This window comes from Harpia harpyja, chromosome 2 (assembly GCF_026419915.1).
Source record: "Harpia harpyja isolate bHarHar1 chromosome 2, bHarHar1 primary haplotype, whole genome shotgun sequence".
Classification (NCBI taxonomy): domain Eukaryota; kingdom Metazoa; phylum Chordata; class Aves; order Accipitriformes; family Accipitridae; genus Harpia; species Harpia harpyja.
Genome location: NC_068941.1, coordinates 48673350 through 48693772, shown reverse-complemented (window position 1 = coordinate 48693772; position 20423 = coordinate 48673350). Strand labels below are relative to the sequence as shown.

General features: G+C 44.4%; 1 protein-coding gene across 3 annotated transcripts in view; it reads right to left on the bottom strand.

Moving 5' to 3' along the window:
* Positions 1-17246, bottom strand: part of GALNT7 (polypeptide N-acetylgalactosaminyltransferase 7) — a 76776-nt gene extending 59530 nt beyond the window's left edge. The window contains exon 1 of one of the 3 annotated variants that reach the window (XM_052779121.1): positions 17079-17246. In XM_052779121.1, the coding sequence (XP_052635081.1) occupies positions 17079-17204 (126 nt within the window). In that variant the 5' untranslated portion in view covers positions 17205-17246. Of the gene's footprint in view, positions 1-10618; positions 10639-17078 lie in introns of those variants that run through there. The other 2 variants (XM_052779111.1, XM_052779129.1) reach the window with 2 other exon arrangements.
* Between the last annotated feature and the right edge of the window lie 3177 nt (positions 17247-20423).

Below are 20423 nucleotides of genomic sequence, written 5' to 3'. Positions count from 1 at the left end.
GTGAGAATCCATCTTGCTTGCAACGAGTGAAAGTCGGTGTTCTCAGCACTTGGTCTAACCTCAGGATATCCCCACCATCCAAACAGCATAGCAAGAGGCATTTCCCTGAAGCACTGTGATCTTTTCAACAAATGTTCACTCCTCGGAAACATTTCTGTTATGAAATCAGAAGTCTTGGCAATTCAGACTCTCCGTGTAAATAACGAGAATGGAATTTTGGTTAAAAATCGATCTCAAAACAACAGCAAGCCTCTCCTCAGGTTATACTCGCCCCAGTAATGCTGTTTCCAGCTGGAGCGATTTCCACAAGCCCTAAGCGTGCGCACTCCTGGTACACTTCAAATGGAGCTGCTACTAACTGCATTTATGAAAACAGTGCCCTTCACTCACTGCATCTAACACAGAAAAGATAATTAGCAAAGCATACTTATGATCTATCCAGGTCATTAAATGGGTGTTTAAATCGGAATGCGCTCTGCTGAATGAAGACCTTTACGTGCTAGCCTTGCACTTTAACTTCTAACAAAGACAATGTTGTTAAAGCCCGTCAGAAAACTCATTTCAAAAGCTCTCTGCAGTCCCCAAGAAAGAGAGTCTGTTGTCTCTAACAGGGCAAAATCTGGCCAGCAGCTGGAGAAGGAATAGTCAGTAAGGCAGTTCATAACTTAATGTCTGGCTGGGGAGAGACAGTTCCTCCCAAGAGGAAGAACTGCAAAAGAAGAAAGATGTCAGCATTGCGATCTTCAGTATGAAAGAGAAGCTACATGCATAAGCCATCAAATACCTGAGAAGGATGAACTGACAGATGTACCAGGACAGCACAGTAAACAATATAGACTTGTTTACTGTACATCAAAACAGAATCAGCAAAAGAAACCCAAAAATCCTGGCCTGGTTTTGGCTGGGATACAGTTAATTTTCTTTCTAGTAGCTGGTATAGTGTTGTGTTTTGGATTTAGTATGAGAAGAATGTTGATAACACACTGATGTTTTCAGCTGTTCCTAAGTAGTGTTTATACCAAATCAAGGACTTTTCAGCTTCTCATGCCCAGCCAGCAAGAAGGCTGGAGGGGCACGAGAAGCTGGGAAGGGGCACACCCAGGGCAGCTGACCCAAACTGGCCAAAGGGGTACTCCATACCATGTTGACGTCACGCCCAGTATATAAACTGGGGAGAGTTGGCCAGGGGCAGGGGTGTGCAGATCGTTGCTCTGGAACTAAATGGGCATTGGTCAGCGAGTGGTGAGCAACTGCATTGTGCATCACTTGTTTTGTATATTCCAATTCTTTTATTATTATTATTATTGTCATTTTATAATTAATAACAACAACAATTATTATCTTCCTTTATGTCCTATTAAACTGTCTTTATCTCAACCCATGAGTTTTACTTTTTTCTTGATTCTCTCCCCATCCCACTGGGTGGGGGGGGAAGTGAGTGAGCAGCTGTGTGGTGCTTAGTTGCTGGCTGGGGTTAAACCACCACAATCCGCAAGGATGATACTCTCATCAAACTACAAAAGAATTAAAATCCACTGTGTTTTGCTACCTTTCAATAACCTGCAAAACTGTTATATTGAAAATGCTAAGGAAAAGCTATATAGAAGAGCCTCTTCTAATAAGAGACAATACATTCACATGGTTGTCAACCAAGCCAATATTACTGCAGTCATTAATCAGTCACCTTTCTGGATGAGGTGCTTTCTTTTAAAAAGTTCTTGCACACAAGCACAACATAAAAGGTATCTGCTCTGTTTAAAACTGTCACATGTGAGTTACCCAAATCAACATTTTCTCAATATATTACTTTATCATACAATGTAGACTTGGACAAATCTTCTAAGGTAAGATAGAGAAAACCAGATTGAGTCACTATCCCACAAACAGTTCCAGTAAACTAAATAAACAAAAAAGCAAAACAAAACAAACAAAAAAAACCCAATGCAAAAACCAATGAGAAAACCCACTAATTTTTTTTCTTAAATTACAATTAAACAGTTCTACAGTTTTAAGTCTCATGGCAGACTAAAAATATCAGACACAGCAATGAAGAGGTGTCAGTGTGTTCTTTGGTGAAATTGATGGAAATATCCAACTGGGTATAAAAAAACCAGCACCATGAGAATGGCCAAACAGTGGGACAAGTTAGGCAGAGCGGTTGTGCTGTCTCCCTCCCTGGAGGTTTTCGAGGCCCAACTGGACAAAGCCCCAAGCAACCTGTCTGACTGCACAGTTGACCCTGCTTTGAGCAGGACGCTGGACTGGGGACCTCCTCAGGTTCCTTCCAGCTTGAATAATCCTATGATCTTATGTAAGAAATTTGGACAGCCTTTCTGACATCATTAAAGCTGGAATTTTTTACTTTTTAACCCACTTCAATTAAAAAATCTAAATGCTTAAAAGTAAGCTACTATTCAGCTTTCCATTTTAATAATTCCAACAGAAACATGAACAACAGGAACTCTGTGCATCTCTTTAGCAGAGAGCAACTGAAAGCCACAAGCAGTAAAAGTCATTTCAGACATAATATTTTACCTGGAAACAGTGTATTTTCCTTGTGTTTAGTATAGCATTTCCTGCTCTATAATTCTTGACAATATGACAACTGTAGATTTGTAAAGGAAGTCAGATTTATGTAAGATGTGGCAAAAAAAAAAAAAAAATAATCACTTGCCTACCTTTCTTCCTGTGTAAAAGGGATTCAAGGCTGACTTCCCTGTTTTATTTAAAAAGCAAAGTTTGGAAGACTTCTGAACGTCAATACTATGATGCATTACATTGACATTTATCTTCCCAAGACTGCAGATATACAGTAAAACCTGAAGGTGATATTTTTCATCTCTGCTGCAAGGTGAACTGTGGAATAACAGGAATACAAATTACAAGATGCACCTAGCTCTTGCAGAAAGTTAACGAAAACTGTATTTTTATCTGCTGCAGACGAGCTGCCTTTACATTTTTGCTTTCGCTAATTTGTTGTGGCTTTAAACCTCTGTCTGATAGGTGCTGGATTTTTCAAGCTTATGTTCTAGAGTAGGATGGATCCATTTCTACAAGCAGATTACCTCGCCGCTACACATTTTTGTTCTGCCTGCGTGCCAGCACAAGCACAGGCTTACACCCGCGCACTGAGCCGGGTCAAGGAGTACCCGCAGCCAGCTGAGTGGGCAAGCCAAATGAAGCTGGCATCCATAAGCGGGGCGAACACCAGCGCCGAGCTAGTTCAAAACAGGAGTGTGGGGGAGAAAATAATAATAAAAAAGACCCCAAAACAAAAACCACCAATACCAAAAGCTGCTGGAAGCGAGGAACAGCTGAAAAACACAGAGGAGAGTGCCCTAGTAGCAAGACACACAGAACACAGCTGCCTCCCCAGGCTGCTTAAAACCATTACTTGTGCGTAGGCATACAGCCGAGAGGTAAGGGCCGCGCAGCCCTGCTCCATCCTCAGGGCTCTCCTCGGGAGCTCTGCGGGGCACCGGGGAGAACAAGTACCTGCAGGCTGGCAGGAGAGCAGCTGCCTGGCTCGAGGGAGGGTTTGCTTCTTTTATACCTTTAAAACAAAACAACACAACACAACTAAACAAACCCCCCTCCCCCAGAACAACACAAAACCCCAGAGTGCCTCTCCCTAAACCTTTCTTCTCCCTTGGAGGAGACCCACTTGCTGTGGTGAGGATGGGGAGGTGTGAAAGCAGCACACTTGTGTCCCTACTGAATTTAGGGCCAGACGCTCATGGCGCACTAAGAGCATCAGAAAAAACCAGGCAGGCCTGCCCAGTCGTGTGGTTTTCCGAGTCACCGCACGCAGACCCCGTCTCAGTCTGGGTGTTCCAAGTGTTCCTACGCAGGGAAAGCCTGTAACAGTAAACCAGACTGTGTCGGGTGGCCGGCGTAATGGCTGCTGTTCCCCTTCCCAAGGCACCCAGGACTCTTCTTCCAGCATTGCCTGTGGTAAGTGCTAATGGTAATGCAGGAACACCGTTATGCCCTAAACAAAAGGACGTTTCTGTTAAATATTCTTAGCAGTATGAATCTCCCTTTCCGCTTCTAAACCAAACCCACAAAAAGAAGATTATTTTCCCTCTTACTACAGAATTAAGGAGACAGCTGCAAGTTCTTAAATTCTGGGAGGAGAGGGAAAGCGTGCATAACCAGTGGTTGTCCTGCACTAGGTGAGGGCACTTCTCCCTTTTCAGGAAAGCTCCAAGCCTCAAGAGAGTTCTCATTAAAAATATTTATGAAATTTCTCAGCATGATGATTTGAACACATATTTCTAGATCTCCAGTACTACCCTTTCCTTAGAAAATGCACCCAAATGTCAGGCAGAACTGCCTTCCACATAAGTATTTTCTCACTCTCGTATCCATTCTTCTATGCCACTGCAGCTAGATAAGAAAGGGTATTAGGGAATGTGCCAGTCTAGTGCTGGCCACATTTCTTCAGTCTACAGACAAAAGAAATCAAACTAAGTAAAGAAACCAAAACTTTAAAAGCAAAAATGTATGAAGGCAAAGGAACATCACAGAGGTTAACATGCATTGGGATAAAACCAGCACCGGTTATAAAACATTAGAGTTGCCATAACTGGTCTCTTATATGGTTTAAAGTTTCTTTGAGTCCTGTAGCTGATACAGTATAAAAACAGTTAAGCAACATTAAGGTCTGACAAAATTAACACATGCTTGCGGGGGAGAAAATGGACTTCCTACAGGGAAGTTGTTGGGGTTTGGTGTTAGACTATGAATAGATCTCCTAAATATACACTGCTGGAAGCCTTCCATTTGTAAAGCCAAAGTGACTTACAGAAAGTCAGCTACATACAACTACATACAGCAATATTTAATGGGTTCAGCTATAAGACACTGATTCTGTATCTGAAACCTTAACCTCCTCATCAGTAAAACTGGGCTTAAAAATAAATGCCCGTGCATTGTAGTAAATATGTAAAAAGTATATTGCTCTGGACTTAGGAAATCTCAGGTTTGAGAATGTAAAAAGGAAGACAATAAAATACAATTATTTCTGATATGTGAAAGCATTCTCCCCGATGAACATTTTAAGGCATCAGAGTCAAGATTAGGCAGTTGTTATTAAAATATATTTTTGAAGCACTGACCTAAAAAGTGTAATGAATTCTGCCTGCAACATTATGCCTTTGGTAACATTAAGCCGTAGATTATGGTTATTACATAAACCAAATGAATAGATAAAAGTTCTGCCTGTTTCTTAGAAATTAACAGCTGTGAACCATTCCTGAAAATTAGGATTGCTGGGATTAGACTGCAAACTGTATTTTGACAAGTTATCAGTACAGACTAAATTCTTGGAAATATCATGCAAGATAAAACCTGTTCAAAAACCTGTTCAAGGCTGCCTCTCCTTTGCAGCAACGTTAACTGGCCAAGTTCTATCAGTGAAAACTTTGATGCTTAGTGTTTAAGGCTGTGAAGACTTCTTTAATCACAGACATGAACTGCAGAGTTTAAAATGAAACCGTTTTTTTTCCCCATAAAAACCTTAGCATTTTATATCCTGTGACAAACCTGTTAGAAGACAGACTGCCCAAGCTATTACAGAGGATAAAGTCAAGAGAAGTAGTCTGATCATTTATCTTTCTCCCTTATTTCCAGATATCCATATCATTTAATATCTTACTGCGACGCAAGAGAACTCTTAAGCTGTTGAACAGTGGGTCGTGAGAATAAGCCTAATTAACTCCCCAAATTCCCACAAAGAATGAATGAGGAAAAAAAAAACTGACCAGGAAAAAAAAGAAATAAAGTGAAGTATTCATCCTTCAGCTAAGAATGAGATTGGAATAAGAACCCAGAATAAGAAGAGATCAATGCACCTCATTACACTAACATGGACTTGTGCTGGCTGCAGTCAATCAATGATCACCATCAAGCCTCCTTGTAAGGATCCAATCATACCTTCATCACCTGATGCAAACATACAGGACTTTTAAAAAAGGTTTTGGTTTTTTTTTTTTAAAAGATACCATATTGTTTCCAGGAGATACAAAAATTATGTTAAGATCTGAAAATCAGTGTCTCGCATGCCTTATTGTAAGCCCAGCAGCATCTCTGTCCTCAGCTTAACAGCAAAAACCTAACTAGCTACCTCTGATTACCTGCAGTCCCTGTGCACATTTCACCACGCACATACGTGCAAGTCAGCTTGGGTTTAGAAATCATGCACCCCTGGCAAATACCGCCAAAACAAACACCTCCCAAAGAGGCACAAGGCATCTCTCAACCACAAGATCTAGGCATATGGGAATCAGAGAAAGGGGACGTAGGACAGATGAATTGTGCTCAAGGACAGCAGATTTCAAAGAATTCTAATTATTTTTAAAGTAGGCCAACCCCCAGGACATATCCATTTCATCCAGAAAAATTAATCCAGCCTGCTCCCTGCCATCCTCTTTTCCCAAGGCCCCTCAGGCATACACAAAGATTAAAGGCTACATGAACTATCCTGGCAGTCTGCTCCCTTTTATCACACGAGCTTGACAACTCCCCTGTCATCACCAGCCTTGGTAGAAGATAATAACAGGAGCAAAACTTGTTAACTCCCCAAGAGGTGATTGACGTGACTATTTGTGGAAAAGGTAAGTCTGCTCTCTAATACGACGACTCTGTATCTTACAGAAATTCGCCCCCCGAAGCCCCGTTTCTCTACATGAAATAACAGCGATGGCATCGACACTTTGGACGCCTGCCTGCTGCTCCGTATATGAGCACTCAAGGGTCTCATCATACGTTGCCAAAGCTGGGCCAGAGTAACCGTTTGGCCCAGGTTTGACATCAAAGTCTTCTCCCAGTCTTGATTCCAGCGCCATGGACAGCTGCTTTCCTTGAGGATGTTTTTTCTGCTGGTGACCCAGAAGGAGGAGCTCACACCTGGACCTGCTCAAAGAGCTTCACGGCCTCACTGTTGAGTCAACGCTTCTTGGCCTTCCTTAGCCCAACCTTTCTTGTACTGTTCACATAACTAAAAAATAAGCAAGTGTTCAAGACAAGTATTTTGGAATGGTATTGCAAAACACAGAGAGGGACAGAAGACAGAAGGAGTCTTCAACTCTTAGACACTGAGATCACACAAATGCATCCCAGAAACTAACCTGCGGTCTTGCTTCAGACACCCAGGGCTGGAATACCTCCACAGAGAGTACTCGAGACCACTTTACACACTCAGTAAATCTCATGCTGTAGGAGTACCTTACTTTGCATGAAATAGCAGCATTTGGAGCTGAGGATCTCCAAAAAGTGATACAAGAAGCAGCAGGCGATTCTTCTCCCACACCCGCAGGAGCTGAGGCACAGGAGACGCATGCACCATCCTTCTGGACTTGATAGCTTCTGCCTAAGTGCTCTCTGACCAGAGGCAGGTGGTACACTTACAGGCAATCACTAAAAGCTCATATTCCATCAAAAGAAGCAAACAACGAAAAAAACCCACCTCCCACCCTTTTTCACCTCTGCAGATTACCGAGATACTATTTTTAAGCTAATCACTAGTGAAGGTCTTGGTCCTGTGCAGAAGGAACATATTTCATAGAGGGGAGGGAAGTAAGGGTGGAAAATGTGGAAGAGGTGAGAAAAAACCAACATATTTCATAGCTGCTGTTTAAAGCTTCTCAGGGGCTTTGGCATGTTAGAATAACACTGTGGGAGATGGATTAGCAGAGACAGAGCAGGTGAAGCAGTCGAAGGTGCATGATAAATGCACCATTGACACATGCATGGCTTATAAAAGACATATATTACAAGCCTTGAAGAGCTGACTTCAAGGCCTCATTTAAGTGAGAGTGTAGCAAATCTTGTTTCAAGACTAAAGCATGCAGAGAACAACTTATTTTCTCTGAAGAACACGTTATCTCAATATTGTCTTTCTTGGTCTTCCTTCCTCAATAGGAAGAACAGAAAACTCATGACATTAGCATCCCAGATGCTTTTAACAGGCAGCCTGGTTACTTTTTTTGGCTTTGCTTCAAAATTACAGATGAAGCACTTTCTACAGCCAACTTAAAATTATAAATATCTCCTTCTTTGACATATCTAGAATTCTTATTAACTAGCTCAAAACAAAGACATTGCTTAAATATCTCAAACCCATAAAGACAGGAACTGAGAAATAAAATGGGGTGCTGCTATGCTTCAGCCCTGTTGAAATGCTACTCCTTGTTTTATTTAGTCATCCTTAAAAGGGAAGTCTTTTACTACAGGTTAAAACCAAAGCAAATTTTAATCCCCAAATTGAGACAGAAATGTTCAAATATGAAAAAAACTTAGTAAGTTTCATTAAAAATCTTTTATTTTTTCTAAAACACACTATTTAACATAATACTTTCTGCCTTATTAAAAAAAGTCAACTGTATTCACTCAAGTCAGAACAGTTCTTGCTGAGCCATTTTCATTGCCAATTTTTTAAAAGACAACAAAATAAGTAAGAAACTTTGTGGGCTGAGCACCATCTGCTTATGCTTTAATTTCATTAACAGTTGTATTTTGAGACTTTAAACTGTAAAGAAAGTTTTCCAAATGTAAACAGCATGTAAACTGGTATACTGTTTTTACCTTGTACTTTCCTACAATTCTCTCCTGCTGCTCAGGGGTTTACTGCACACCAGTGCTGACTGCTGCTATTTGCAACTGAACGTTCCACAAGGAAATCAAAGGAAAATAAGTTGTAGCTTAGGAAAGCCAGAGCAATACTAAAAAACATTACTGGAGTCAGCGATTAGAATGAAGGATTCAAGAAGACGTGGTAGGAGAGAAACTTAAAAGAAATACAGACCACCATAGAGCAGCAAACAGTTAGTTTACTGTAACAGAGCAGGGGGGAGGGGAAAGCAATTTGTTTTGCAAGTTGCAAGAAAGCATGCTTACGCATGGAGAACCATGTTTAATTCCTGCTTAATACAATCCTTTTTTAAGCATCGTATCTTCATTACAAAAAGTAGCCATTTTTGTTTTACTAATAATGTATTGTATGTATGTAGCCTGGTAACAATAACATTTTTATTCCCACATGGGAAGTCAATGGGTTTTCAGAGAATAGGAATTCTGTGCTATAAAATGCATCCCTAAGAAAGCACCAACCCATTTCAAAAACAGCTCGCACTAAGCAAATAATTCTTACAGATTTTTTCAAATTTCAGACCTACCAATTCAAGTGATATTCCACTGAGTAAACAAGTATTTTAAACCTGTTTGGTCCCAAGCAGGGGGAACACAATAAGGATGTTTATTTGAAAATCAAAGGTAGAATACAAGTATTAGCCTTCTCCTCTATATCTTTTTGCAATTATTAACAACAAAACACCCCTTTTCCACAAAAACATATACTTTCCCAGCAAGCTCCTGCGAGGAGGAGGCTATAATTAAACTGATAAATCCCCATCTAGAGATCTGCTATAAAGTACAACCTTAACCTTTCGTTTAAGTTTACAGAAATCTACTGAGTTTAATTTTTTTTCTCCCTAAGACCTATATTAGGTGAAAGGCCAGAATACCCCCAAATCCAAGCCTGAACAGGATCACAGGTTGCAAAGATATGCATGCTGCTGGCTGCTTATTGCTCCCCTTTGTTAGGCGATTCTGCGAACATTTTCCTTACTGAACACGTTACCTTGGCATTGCTCTTGGTTGTGGGGGGGGACGGGACCTCACTCACCAGAACAGCGTCTAAACCTAGAGCGCTGTGGGGCAGAGGTGGACTGCTAAGGGCAGATTCAGCAAGATAAATTCCCTTTAATTCACAAAAAGATTAAAGAAAACTGATGGAGGAGGCAGGCTTTTAAACAGCATGTTGCTATTTTTAAACTAATCGTTCACAGTAGACGTTTGTTTTCCATACTTACGGAGGAAATCTAGTAATTAAACGTAACTGTTACCAGACTTGGAATCCTTCTCTCAGATTATATGGCCTAGTTTCTGTAAAAAGCATCCCACCCGCCCCCCCAAGGTATAAGTCAAACCTATTAATGTAACAGCTTATCCTGCCCTATTTCCACTTGGCAGTCTCCCGTAATGCTGATTTAATATCTGACAAAAATAGGACAAAGATACTGTCATTTTTCATTAGGGAACATCAGCTCAATACAAGCAATTTTAACTCTGCTGAGCTTGGATTAGGGAAGGTGCATGCTGCTTGGCCATGTGGCGAAAAACCCACATATCTACTTCTGGATATGACATGCCTTCTCTCAAGGCTGGCATCCTGATGACCCACTGAGCCTTTTCCAATAACTAAATTTACTCGCACCAGAACTTCTGCTACTTCAGCTTAGCCATCGTATCTTAACTCACCACCTTTAAAATAGAGAGTTAACTATTACCTAGATTTTTATTTAAAAAAGGACTTTATAACATGCTATTTTTAATGTCCCATTGCTTGGCCACTAAGCAGCACGAAATTATCACTTCTGTTATCTTTTTTTTTTTTAAAGAACAAATGACAACCTACCCCACCCACTGTGTTGATCCTTCTTTATTTTGGTGGTCTTACTCACAGTTTCTCCATTAGGTGCTGCAACAGTGGAATAGTTTTACCTGTGCGATCCCCGAAACAGACACAATCACTAAGTTTTTTGTTGCATAATCTTACCTAAGAGTGCAGAGCCACCTTTCGTCCTATGCTGAGGATCCTGCCAAAGGCTCCCTGGATGCTCTAGATCCCCTTCTCCTGCAATGGGATTCTTGAAAAGCAAACGCCAGCCTTAACTTAAGATCCTTGATTTTTCAGCTGTTCAGTTCTTTTACATTACTCATGAATGGTAACACTTGGGGCTAGAATAGAACAAAAGGAATCTTGTCACATACGTATAAAATGGTGCGACACTGCTCTCTCTGGAGGACTAGACATTTACATAATAAATAGTATTGAGATAATAATGAATTATTTACCTAACTTATTACAAGGGGTCTTAATGACAAAAGAGTTCAAGAAACTTTTAATACAATCTATGTATGTATACATAAATTGTAGGAATTATGTAGGCTTTTTTTTTTTTTTCTTCCTCCATTTCTTCACATAATTTGCTTTGTGGTCACTTATTCTGCAACATAACTGGAAGCATTTGTCAAAAGATTTCACTTTTAATATGGTAGGGATTGGGGTTTTTACACTCTCCCAAGGGTGACAAGCTTTTTCAAAGCCAATTTAGATGAAAGCACACATTAAAAAAAAAAATTAGCATTTAATATCTCAAAACATTTTGCCTATTACTGTCGCTAGCAACACTAAAGATTACTGTAATAAACAGAGGGGGGAAAAAAAAGTGATGCTTACTTCCTACAACAGCAATACTTTGGCTATAGCAAGCTCAGTGCCTCCCTGCGCACAGATTTCAAACCAAACTTGTTGAACATGAAAAATTTGCCAAGGTGTTCATTTCTGCTGTCACACAAGCAGTAGTGACTTATTACGGCTTTGATGGTAGAAGGCAGCGTGCCTATGTCCAGCCCTGCACCTGTAGGGAGCTTTTCACACCCAGATGATGAATGATTGCATTGAGCTTTCAGGTAACAACAGAGCGGCAGAACTGATTTGGCGCTCCTTGTGTTAGGTCTCACCCCATTACAGAAAGGCAAACCAGCAAAAAAAAGCAACCGACATCTAGATAACTATACAAAGCAATTGGAGAGAGAGAGAGATTATTCTGCTATTTGATCACCTGTGTACCGCAATGTATCACGTCTTTACCAAACTCAGACAACTTGAATCCCTTCACTACTGAACACCACTCTCCCTGTTACATCAGATTTATCACCTTATTCCTTTTCCTCCAGTAATGATATCAACTTCAGATTCCTGCATCTCGGTTTCTCTCCTAAGCACATTTGCCGTTACTCCTTAAGGGAAAGAGGAGAATTTCCGCCGGGACTTCCACTGCAAAGAATCTAATTTAAACCACAATAACACCTCAAGTTCAGTCTGCAACTTGTCACTAAGTTCTCAGTGACAATCCAGCCAAGGCATACAGGATATTAGTGGTCCTTAAAGTGGGGGAGAAGGGGTGTCACCAGAAAGCTCAGAAAATGTCCATTCAGCTTTTGCTTCTTTTTTTCTAACTCCTCTGCCTCCACATCATAAATTCTCCACCTTCTAGTGGCCACGTGGGAATTGCAATGTTTAAACTTGGCGGTCAGTGAGGTCCCACAGCCCCAGCTGCAAGCCCACCATCTGGCTTCCTGAACCGGGGGGACATGCCAGAATAGCCACCTGCAGAAGGGCCCTCGGCAGAGCCTCCCTTCCCGATCCGAGGGCAACCGCTCCTCCCTCGCTACGACACGGCTGCCGTGATCTATGGCAGCAAGGACAGCTAACCGTCCTGGCGGAGAGACGAGGGTATAAAAGTCTAAGGGTGGGAGACTGTGCCCTCAAAAGCTCCCATTTAGTTCCAGAGCACCGAGAGCACAGCTGGCGTAGGAGATGGGCACGCTTTCAGGGGTGGTAGTACAAAGGTGACAGTTTTCTAATTACTTGTACACACAAAAAAAGCCCTGGGAACCCAGTCCAGAAAGTCTGAGAACTGTTGATAAACAAATACTCCCTAAAGGAGAGCGCATTGAGAACATGTCACTTGCAGACACAGAAAATTAAATGCCTTCAATACATGGCAAGGCAAGTTAATGGCAGCCCGACAGTGGCTCAGGTGCAGTGGCTACAGGCTAGCTGAAGTTAGGAAATACCGCAAATACTGTAATGCTTTGAATCTGAAGCACCAGGTTGCCAGACACAAGGCCAGGCAGCCCATGCCGAGATTTCAGGAAGTTCTCCTTGCTGCACATGAGAAGAGGGCAGAACAGGGAATTTATTTTGTGGGTTTTCCAATCTTGCCACCACATTTCTGACCTGTGCAAGGTCAGCCACACACTTCCAGCAAATCTTTTACTACCTTCTTAGGCTCTGGAAGGGGATTAGTAACACGCTGGACAGTCTTTCTTACTTACTGTCCTTCACAGAGACAAATGAATAGGGTCATTTCTATCAGCTTCTTGGAGTGCTCTAGTGAAGATTAGAGTAAGTATGACACCACTGATCATACTACTACCACATAGACTATGAGCATGCAAAGCTGTACTTCGAGTTTTGCCTCAGGTAAGCTAAAAAGAGCTTTCAAAAAAAAAAAAACCCAAAAAACCCCAAAACTCCGACAAACAAACCAACCAAACCCCCAAACCACCAACCTCAATTATACATAACTTTTAAAGCTTCTGAATACTAACCTGGTCGCTTTAACGCTTTGTAATTGGTCAGATTTGGAGAGTTAAAGTTGACTTTATATACTACATTTATATGTACATATATATGTAGTATATACATGTATATACTACATTTATTCCTCCAAATAAGCTGTTTCAGTAATGAATCTTTCTTTACCGTTTCAGTCCATTGGTTCTGCCTGCTGTTCTACCCACTCCTTTATGACACCAGCTTTTAAGGCTGTACCTCTGAGGCTGATCATTAGCGACACATCTCGCTGGAGACCAACAAGTACTATAGCTGGGATCCCTACAGCAATCTTCTTACGATGAATACCCTCAATCATTTCCTGCTAGCTCGAAAACCGTGATCCCTCGATCCAGAAGCGCAGAAGGTATCAGAAAACATCCAAAAGACCCCACAACACACACATAATAATCAAATCAATGATTCTACCTAATCTTTTCTCACAGCCATGAACAAGAGTGTCCCCGCCTAAATCTTCAGTACCCTTGTAATCCTTACTATCAGATAGCAGGTGTCCTTACTTACATAAAAGCAGATATGCTTTTAAAGACTCTGAGGCTAGACCTTAATATATTTTCATTGTTTCTGTTTGGTTTAGATTGGAAACTAAAAGCTCTCCAGGATAAGAATTATTTTATTCTGTTTGGATACTTCTGATAATGCAGATAAATAAATACTTAACCTCTCCCTCTGAATCCTGCAAGCACTTTTTCCTCAAGTGGTGTCTTGCAGAAACAAAGTTCCACAGTGGGGTTACCTGGAGAAGAGCTTTGTCCCCCCAACTTCTGAATATGCTTTCACAGAACATATACATCTGTGGCAGTCTTCTATCAGAAAGAAAGGTCTTACCTCCAACTGTCTGTATTACTGTTATTACCTCTGTGTTCTCTCATTTCCTTCCTGAACAGCCACTTCTCCACTTTCACTTTTTCTTTGAAAACTCTCTGTACATTAATCATCTTGCCTCTCCAAAAGATCCCTGAAATCTTTTACAATCAGTAGAAACAACATTAACACAGTGTTTGAAGGGAGAATATACTAAAAAAAAAAAAAAACCAAAACTTTTTAAAGTTATAACACTACTACAAGATCTTCAGTATTACCCATTCTTGTCTGCTACTGTAAGCAGGAAAAGATTCAAGGTTATAAACATAAAAAGAGCAACACAGCAGAACTTTTCATCTTTGCTTCTTTAATGCCTCGGTGTTATTAAAAAGTGCCCAGGGTTACAGTGCAGAGAGGGAAAGGGTACTGCCTGAGGTTAGCTATAAAAAGTTAAATTCTATTTTAAGCTGGTACTGTCTGAGGGGGAATTCTACCTTTGTTGGCTAGAGCTTTCAGCACAAGCAAAGGGAGGAGGAGGGTGTTGTACGGGAAGAAGAATTATTCTGTTACCTTTAGCTTAACAAACTTTCTGGCAACTAACAACAGAGCAAACATATTTGTATGACTTAACAAAGTGCACGCCACCAGTGCATTTCAGAAAAGCAATTATGATTAAACTCCTAGTTCTAATGTGCAGGAACTGCACCAACGCACAGTCTGTTTCCAGGTGTTGCAGCGAGCATACCTCCAGAGACAAGCCCACCTCACGGGGTCAGCGCTGCCTCACCTAGCAGGATGCAGGATCCGAAGGCCCTCACCTCCGGACGTATTCCCGGGCTCTGCCAGCTCCCCAGAAATATGCTGGAGCACTGCTAGTAGCGAGCCTGCTCACTACTGTTTAACTAGTCCTCACCTGAGCAGCTTGGAGAAGAAAGCAGTCCAACCCAAAACACAAATTTAGTAATAACAATACTGCTTCCCAGAAACGGTGAAGAAGCACGTATTACCCACTCATATATATCACAAGTAAACAGCTGATCTAGCTAATGAACCAGATATTGTTTAGATTTCATTTTTGACAGTGTTTACTTAATATAATTGTATTTGTTCCCAGCAAAGACTGAATTGTTTCCTGAGGTGGCTGTCATAGATGGGTATTTCCTCCTCCAGTTAAGGCATGGGTAATCAAGACATAGTGCTGCTTTATCAGGGGCTGGACTGTAAAAATTCTTCCAACTCCTTTATTGCCATGTGCACCAGCTAGAAAAGATTTCTGAATTAGACCTCACATGCGAATGGAGGTGGATACAAGGGTTCAGCTCAAAAGTCTCCGAGCGAAAGCCTTCAGACTCATGAGAAAGGACAGCATGACTCATTACAGCACCTGAATAAACTGATAGAGCATGCATGCTGTAGGACTGCAATATTTCAGCTGTCATCCCAGAATAATCATCTGAAGATGGTCACTGCCCTACACAGTAATGCAACCACAACTTTTTTTTTTTTCTCCCAGAGGATGTCACTTTACAGGTCTGTTACCCGTTCCTAAGCAGGAAAAGTAATTCGACTGGTTTTGATGCACAATGTTTACCGCCCGACATTTTCTTGGGAGGTATGCTAGTAAAATTCCTGAAGATTTTTCTGTACACAGACAAGCCTACGTTGTATCTAGAAGAACAGATTACAGAAACTTCACCACTTAATAAACCGTCTATCTCCAAAAGAACCACTACGGCCTATTATCTCAGCAGTAACTGCCAAGACACAGCAAACTGTAACAGCTTCAGAAGACAGAGCATCTGCTGAAAGAGTCCAAAGTCATTTCCAGTTTTCAAAAGCAAGAATTCTGTCAGCTCGCTTGCCTTCCACAATTATTCAAAGCAGCCCACTAGAGAGGACCAAGATTGTTAGTGAACGCATCATAAAAGATCACTTTTTAAGATAATCACTGTAAAATTTTATGACTTTATGAAGATTATTATAATCTTGACTAATCTTACTTCAAGCAGATCTCCTTAAGTCCAGTTACTTTCGACAGCTCTAAAACACCTGGCAAAAATGGAAAAAGCCCTTTGACTCCAAGACCCGGGTGTCGAAGGGTCAGATTATTCTCACCTGATGGACTGATACAAGGCCACGGCAAGGCTCGCTCTGCAGAGCTGTCTGCCTGACCTGAAGCATTTCTAGAGCTTGCCAGTCCCTTTCAGCCGAAGGGCTGCCCAGCCCGCGCCTCACGGGGCAGTCGCCCCACCGTTTTGGGGTGGGAGACCTGTACCGCCTGCACGATCAATCCCATGCCGTTGGGCTTTCCGTGCGCTATTCTTAAATTACCTGATCTGCTGCTTCTCCTTGGCGAAACCTACCGCTCGGTTAGTAAAACGCCAGGAGGCAGATCCATGGTGGCGGGGCGAGCGGGAGAGGGGAACACCTGCACCCCTTGTCGAAGCTCTGGGGGAAGACCTTTGCAGGGTACTTACGCCGCTTACACCGGCACGCTGATTTTAGGGACGGGAAAGCCCCCAGAGGGGACACGGACCCACGCGGCTTGGGCGCCCGGGGCGTCGCCGGCGGGGAGGTCCCGGGGAAGGGCCCCGTCGGAGCACTGCCCGCCCGCATCACCGCGCCGGCGGCGGACACCGGCGGCGCGCTCCCGGCCCGGCCGCCGGCGGGCGGGGGAGCTGCGGCGGCCCCGCGCCGGGCGGGGCGGGGCGGCGCGGACCGGACACCCGCCCGGACCGGCTGACGCGGCCCATCGCGGCGCGACGGCCCCGGGCCCCGCCGCAGCCAGCCCCCGTGGCGGCGGCTGGCCGCGGCGCCGGATCCGGGGGCCGGCTAGGGCCGGCCCCGCCGCTCCGCGCTCCCCTCTCGGGCCTGCAGGCGCCGCAGGCCGCAGCCCGGGCAGCCGCCCCCTACCCGCCCGCAGCCGCCGCCGCCGGTCACCCCGCGGGCGGCAGCCCCGCCACCCGCTCCGTCCCTGTCCCACCGCCCAGCGCGGCCGCACACTCACCCGCGTCCGTCCCGGGGGAGCCGGCTCCTCGGTGCGGGGCGACAGCGAGGACCAGAGCAGCAGCAGCCCCAAGAAGCTGCCCGCCAGCAGCACGGCGCGCAGCAGGAAGCCCAGCTTCAGCCGCATCCTCCCGCCCGCCCGCCCTCTCCCTCCCGCCGCCGCCGCGCACGCAGCGCCCGGCCCCGCGCACCGGCGGGCTTCCGCCCCCCGCCCGGCGCGGCACAGCCCGGCCCCGCCGCCGCCGCCGCCGCCTCCTCCTCCTCCTCCCCCGGCCGCCGCTGCTCTCCGGCAGCCGCCCGCCTGCGGAGGCTTTCCTCCCGCCGCCGCCGCACGTACAAACTTTCTTCCCCCCCCCCCTTCCTTTTTCCTTCCCCTCCTCCCCGGTAGTCCCCCCCGCTGCGGGCTGCTGCGCCTGCCTCCCCGCTGGGCTCAGCAGCAGCAGCGGCGGCGGCCGGGGTGATGCGGAGCAGGAAGTAGCCGCCGCGGGAGCCGCGGTTCCACGTGGCCGCCCCGCACCGGGGCGGGGGCGCCTCTCACCGGGCCGCCGCGCCGGCCCCGCCGGCCTCCGGCGGGCGGGCGTGGGCGTGCGCCTGCCGCTGCACCTGCTCCAGCCCGGGCTGCGGCCGGGGTTAACCGCGCCCGCCCCCCACCTGGGAAAGGGGAAGGGACGGAGGAGCTCGGGGGCGGGGGGGTTGGCTTTTCTCAGCTGGGTGGGCAAGTCCGCTCGGGGCCGCGACTTGTGAAAATTAAGGTGCAAACTTCAGCGGTTGTCGTAGGAGTAGGGTAACACAGGCCCATTAATTGCAGCGTGCAGCCTGGGCAGAGGAACGCTGTTGAAAAGTCAACAGATTTTTCTTGAGGATAGGAGATGAAGTACGAGATTAGAGAGATGTTATCAGCCCTTACCTTGCCTGTGTTTTGTTACTAATTTTCTGCCCTAAGTGTTAGGCATCGTATTTCCTCCTCTGAAGGAGTCTCACATGTGCACGCACACACACACAAACCTGATAATACGAGCTCTCCGCAAAGCAGAGCAATGCAAGAACAATACTTCCAATGTAATACTTTTGCCTCTTCTGTGTATTCAGTACTACCCGCTTGCCTTGACGCTTTTCAGTTCTGTTTCTTGTGGGCACTGGGAGGATATCAGATCCAAGGATCCTGAACGTTAACTTTAAGTGACAAGCACTGTAGAAATAAAATAGGATATTACACCCTGAACAGGATCACTTTAGAGGAAAAAAAACCCCACACCTAAGTGACCTTTGTAGTTGGACACACCTAGACACAGAAGTCTTTGTTTATTCATACAACTTGGGCTGTAGCACCGTGTGATTTCTTTCCCCATTCTGTAAGATTGTGGTACGAGACATAGACAAATGCGATGTTTAAAGCATGGGCAACAGCTCTTATCCTTACGAGTGTTGGCACAGCCCTCTGGCTTCCACAGGTCCCCAGAGGTGTTTTCCCCAAAGCCCCCTCCCTGTTTGCGGTTGCAGTAACCACACAAACATCCCAACGCAAAGGTTTACGTGACTGTTTTCAGGTAGGTAACAGCACCTGCACAGGGGTGGGAGGGATTGGGTTTTTTGCTGGGAAAGGCATAGAGTTGAGGTGTCCACCTCTAAACAGATCCCTTGGCTCTCTGAGCCAGGTAGGAAAAGGCAGGTTGGGGCTACAAACTGTGAAGCTGTGTAGGCTGTCAAAGGTGTGGAAATGTTCTCCCCAACTCTTCTTTCACTACTTTCTGGAGACATTACTGTGGCAAAAGGTTCTCTTTCCTCCCGTTGTTTTATTCTCCATTTTTGGGATCCCTTTTTACTGTCCTGTGCTGGTGCTCTGCGCACATTCAGGAAAAGCGAAAAGAAAAACTAAGTTACTCTTAGCACTGCACAGAGGGTACTGTAAAACCAGCCGCAGCCATGTGACATGATACCTCTGCTGCTGCTTGTCAAAGCTGAGAGTGACAGGAACAGAGCCCTCTACATGCGAGTCGATACTACATGAATTCACATTTGTAAGGCTGCCTGCCGAAACTTTTTTTTTTTTTTAAATGGAGGCTTACATTCTGCAGAAACCCATGGGTGACCCATGCATCCGTGATTATCACAGCGAGCTGCATACTGGAAGGTGACCAAGAGTTTTGTTGTGTTTTGGTTTTAGATACCAAAAGGCTCGCCATCAGTGAATTCCCCGGCTAGTTGTCCAAGGACAGCGGTTCCTGTACTGGGCATTTTAAAAAATCCTGTGTTTTCCCCTGAAATAGAAGTAGTTGGTGCCCACCGGGAGGCAGTACGGGCCAATGGACAGGGTGTTCATGTCAGCTAGCCCCTCTCTCTTCTGGAACTGCCCCTGACAGGAGACTGGAGAAGGCATCATGTTTCTGTTTTACACCTGCCTGCCCTGGCCCCTCCACAACGGGGAGCATCATCTGCCTTTCTTTCTCACACACAGGCCATACAGTGACTCCAGATGTATCAGGTTAATACTGACCTTGGAAGTAGGTTTTTTTCAGTTTTATCCTCGTAAAGGACGCACTGAAGTTTCAAATTCTGCACTTACAGTTTTTCCTATGTAGTAAAGCGCCTAAAAAGACCTGCAGAACATATTTTCACTCTTGCTGAATTCGTACCGGCTAAGACAGAAAATTCAAATTAAAGTTGGCTTTGGATTGCCTCCAGTAACATTCAAAACGACTTTAAAAAGTCTTTTATGACCTGGAGAGGGAGAAAGGGAGGGTTAAACATGAATTTTTCCCTCTCTCAGCTGCAAAATACTGTATAAACCATGATGCTTTTACTACCCAGCCAGCACTAAAACAAGACACATTCCTGACTGTTATTAGGGAGTTAATCATCTCTGTTAGAGTGATATTCTGTCATTCAAATGTTTCTAACAGACTGGCAACTGTCATAATGTTTGTATCTCTATGTGGACATGTCTACTGCTTGCTGCACAGAAATCATATGTTTGCTTCTTCATATGCCTCCAAATAAATATCTGATGGTGTTTAAGTCATTACAAAGCCTTGCTGCTCTTGAACCAGAGACCTACGATGACCTGGAGGTGAAGTATCCGATTACCAATCCCCTAAGCCATGCAGTTACCTTATTGCTGGGGATTTGGGGGATGGTGTCTGGAGCAGGGTCACTAGCAAATGTCAAAATCTCATGCAGTTGCTCGCATTGGAGAAGCATCATGATCTGGATATGCCTCTTCACTCTTGTCCTGAATATCTGGCTGCAGTAAAGCACGCTTATTCATTAACACACTGTTTGAAAGGAAATTCCTACAGACTTTTGTACCTATCGAGATGAAAGTCATGTAGTACAAAGTTCCATAATA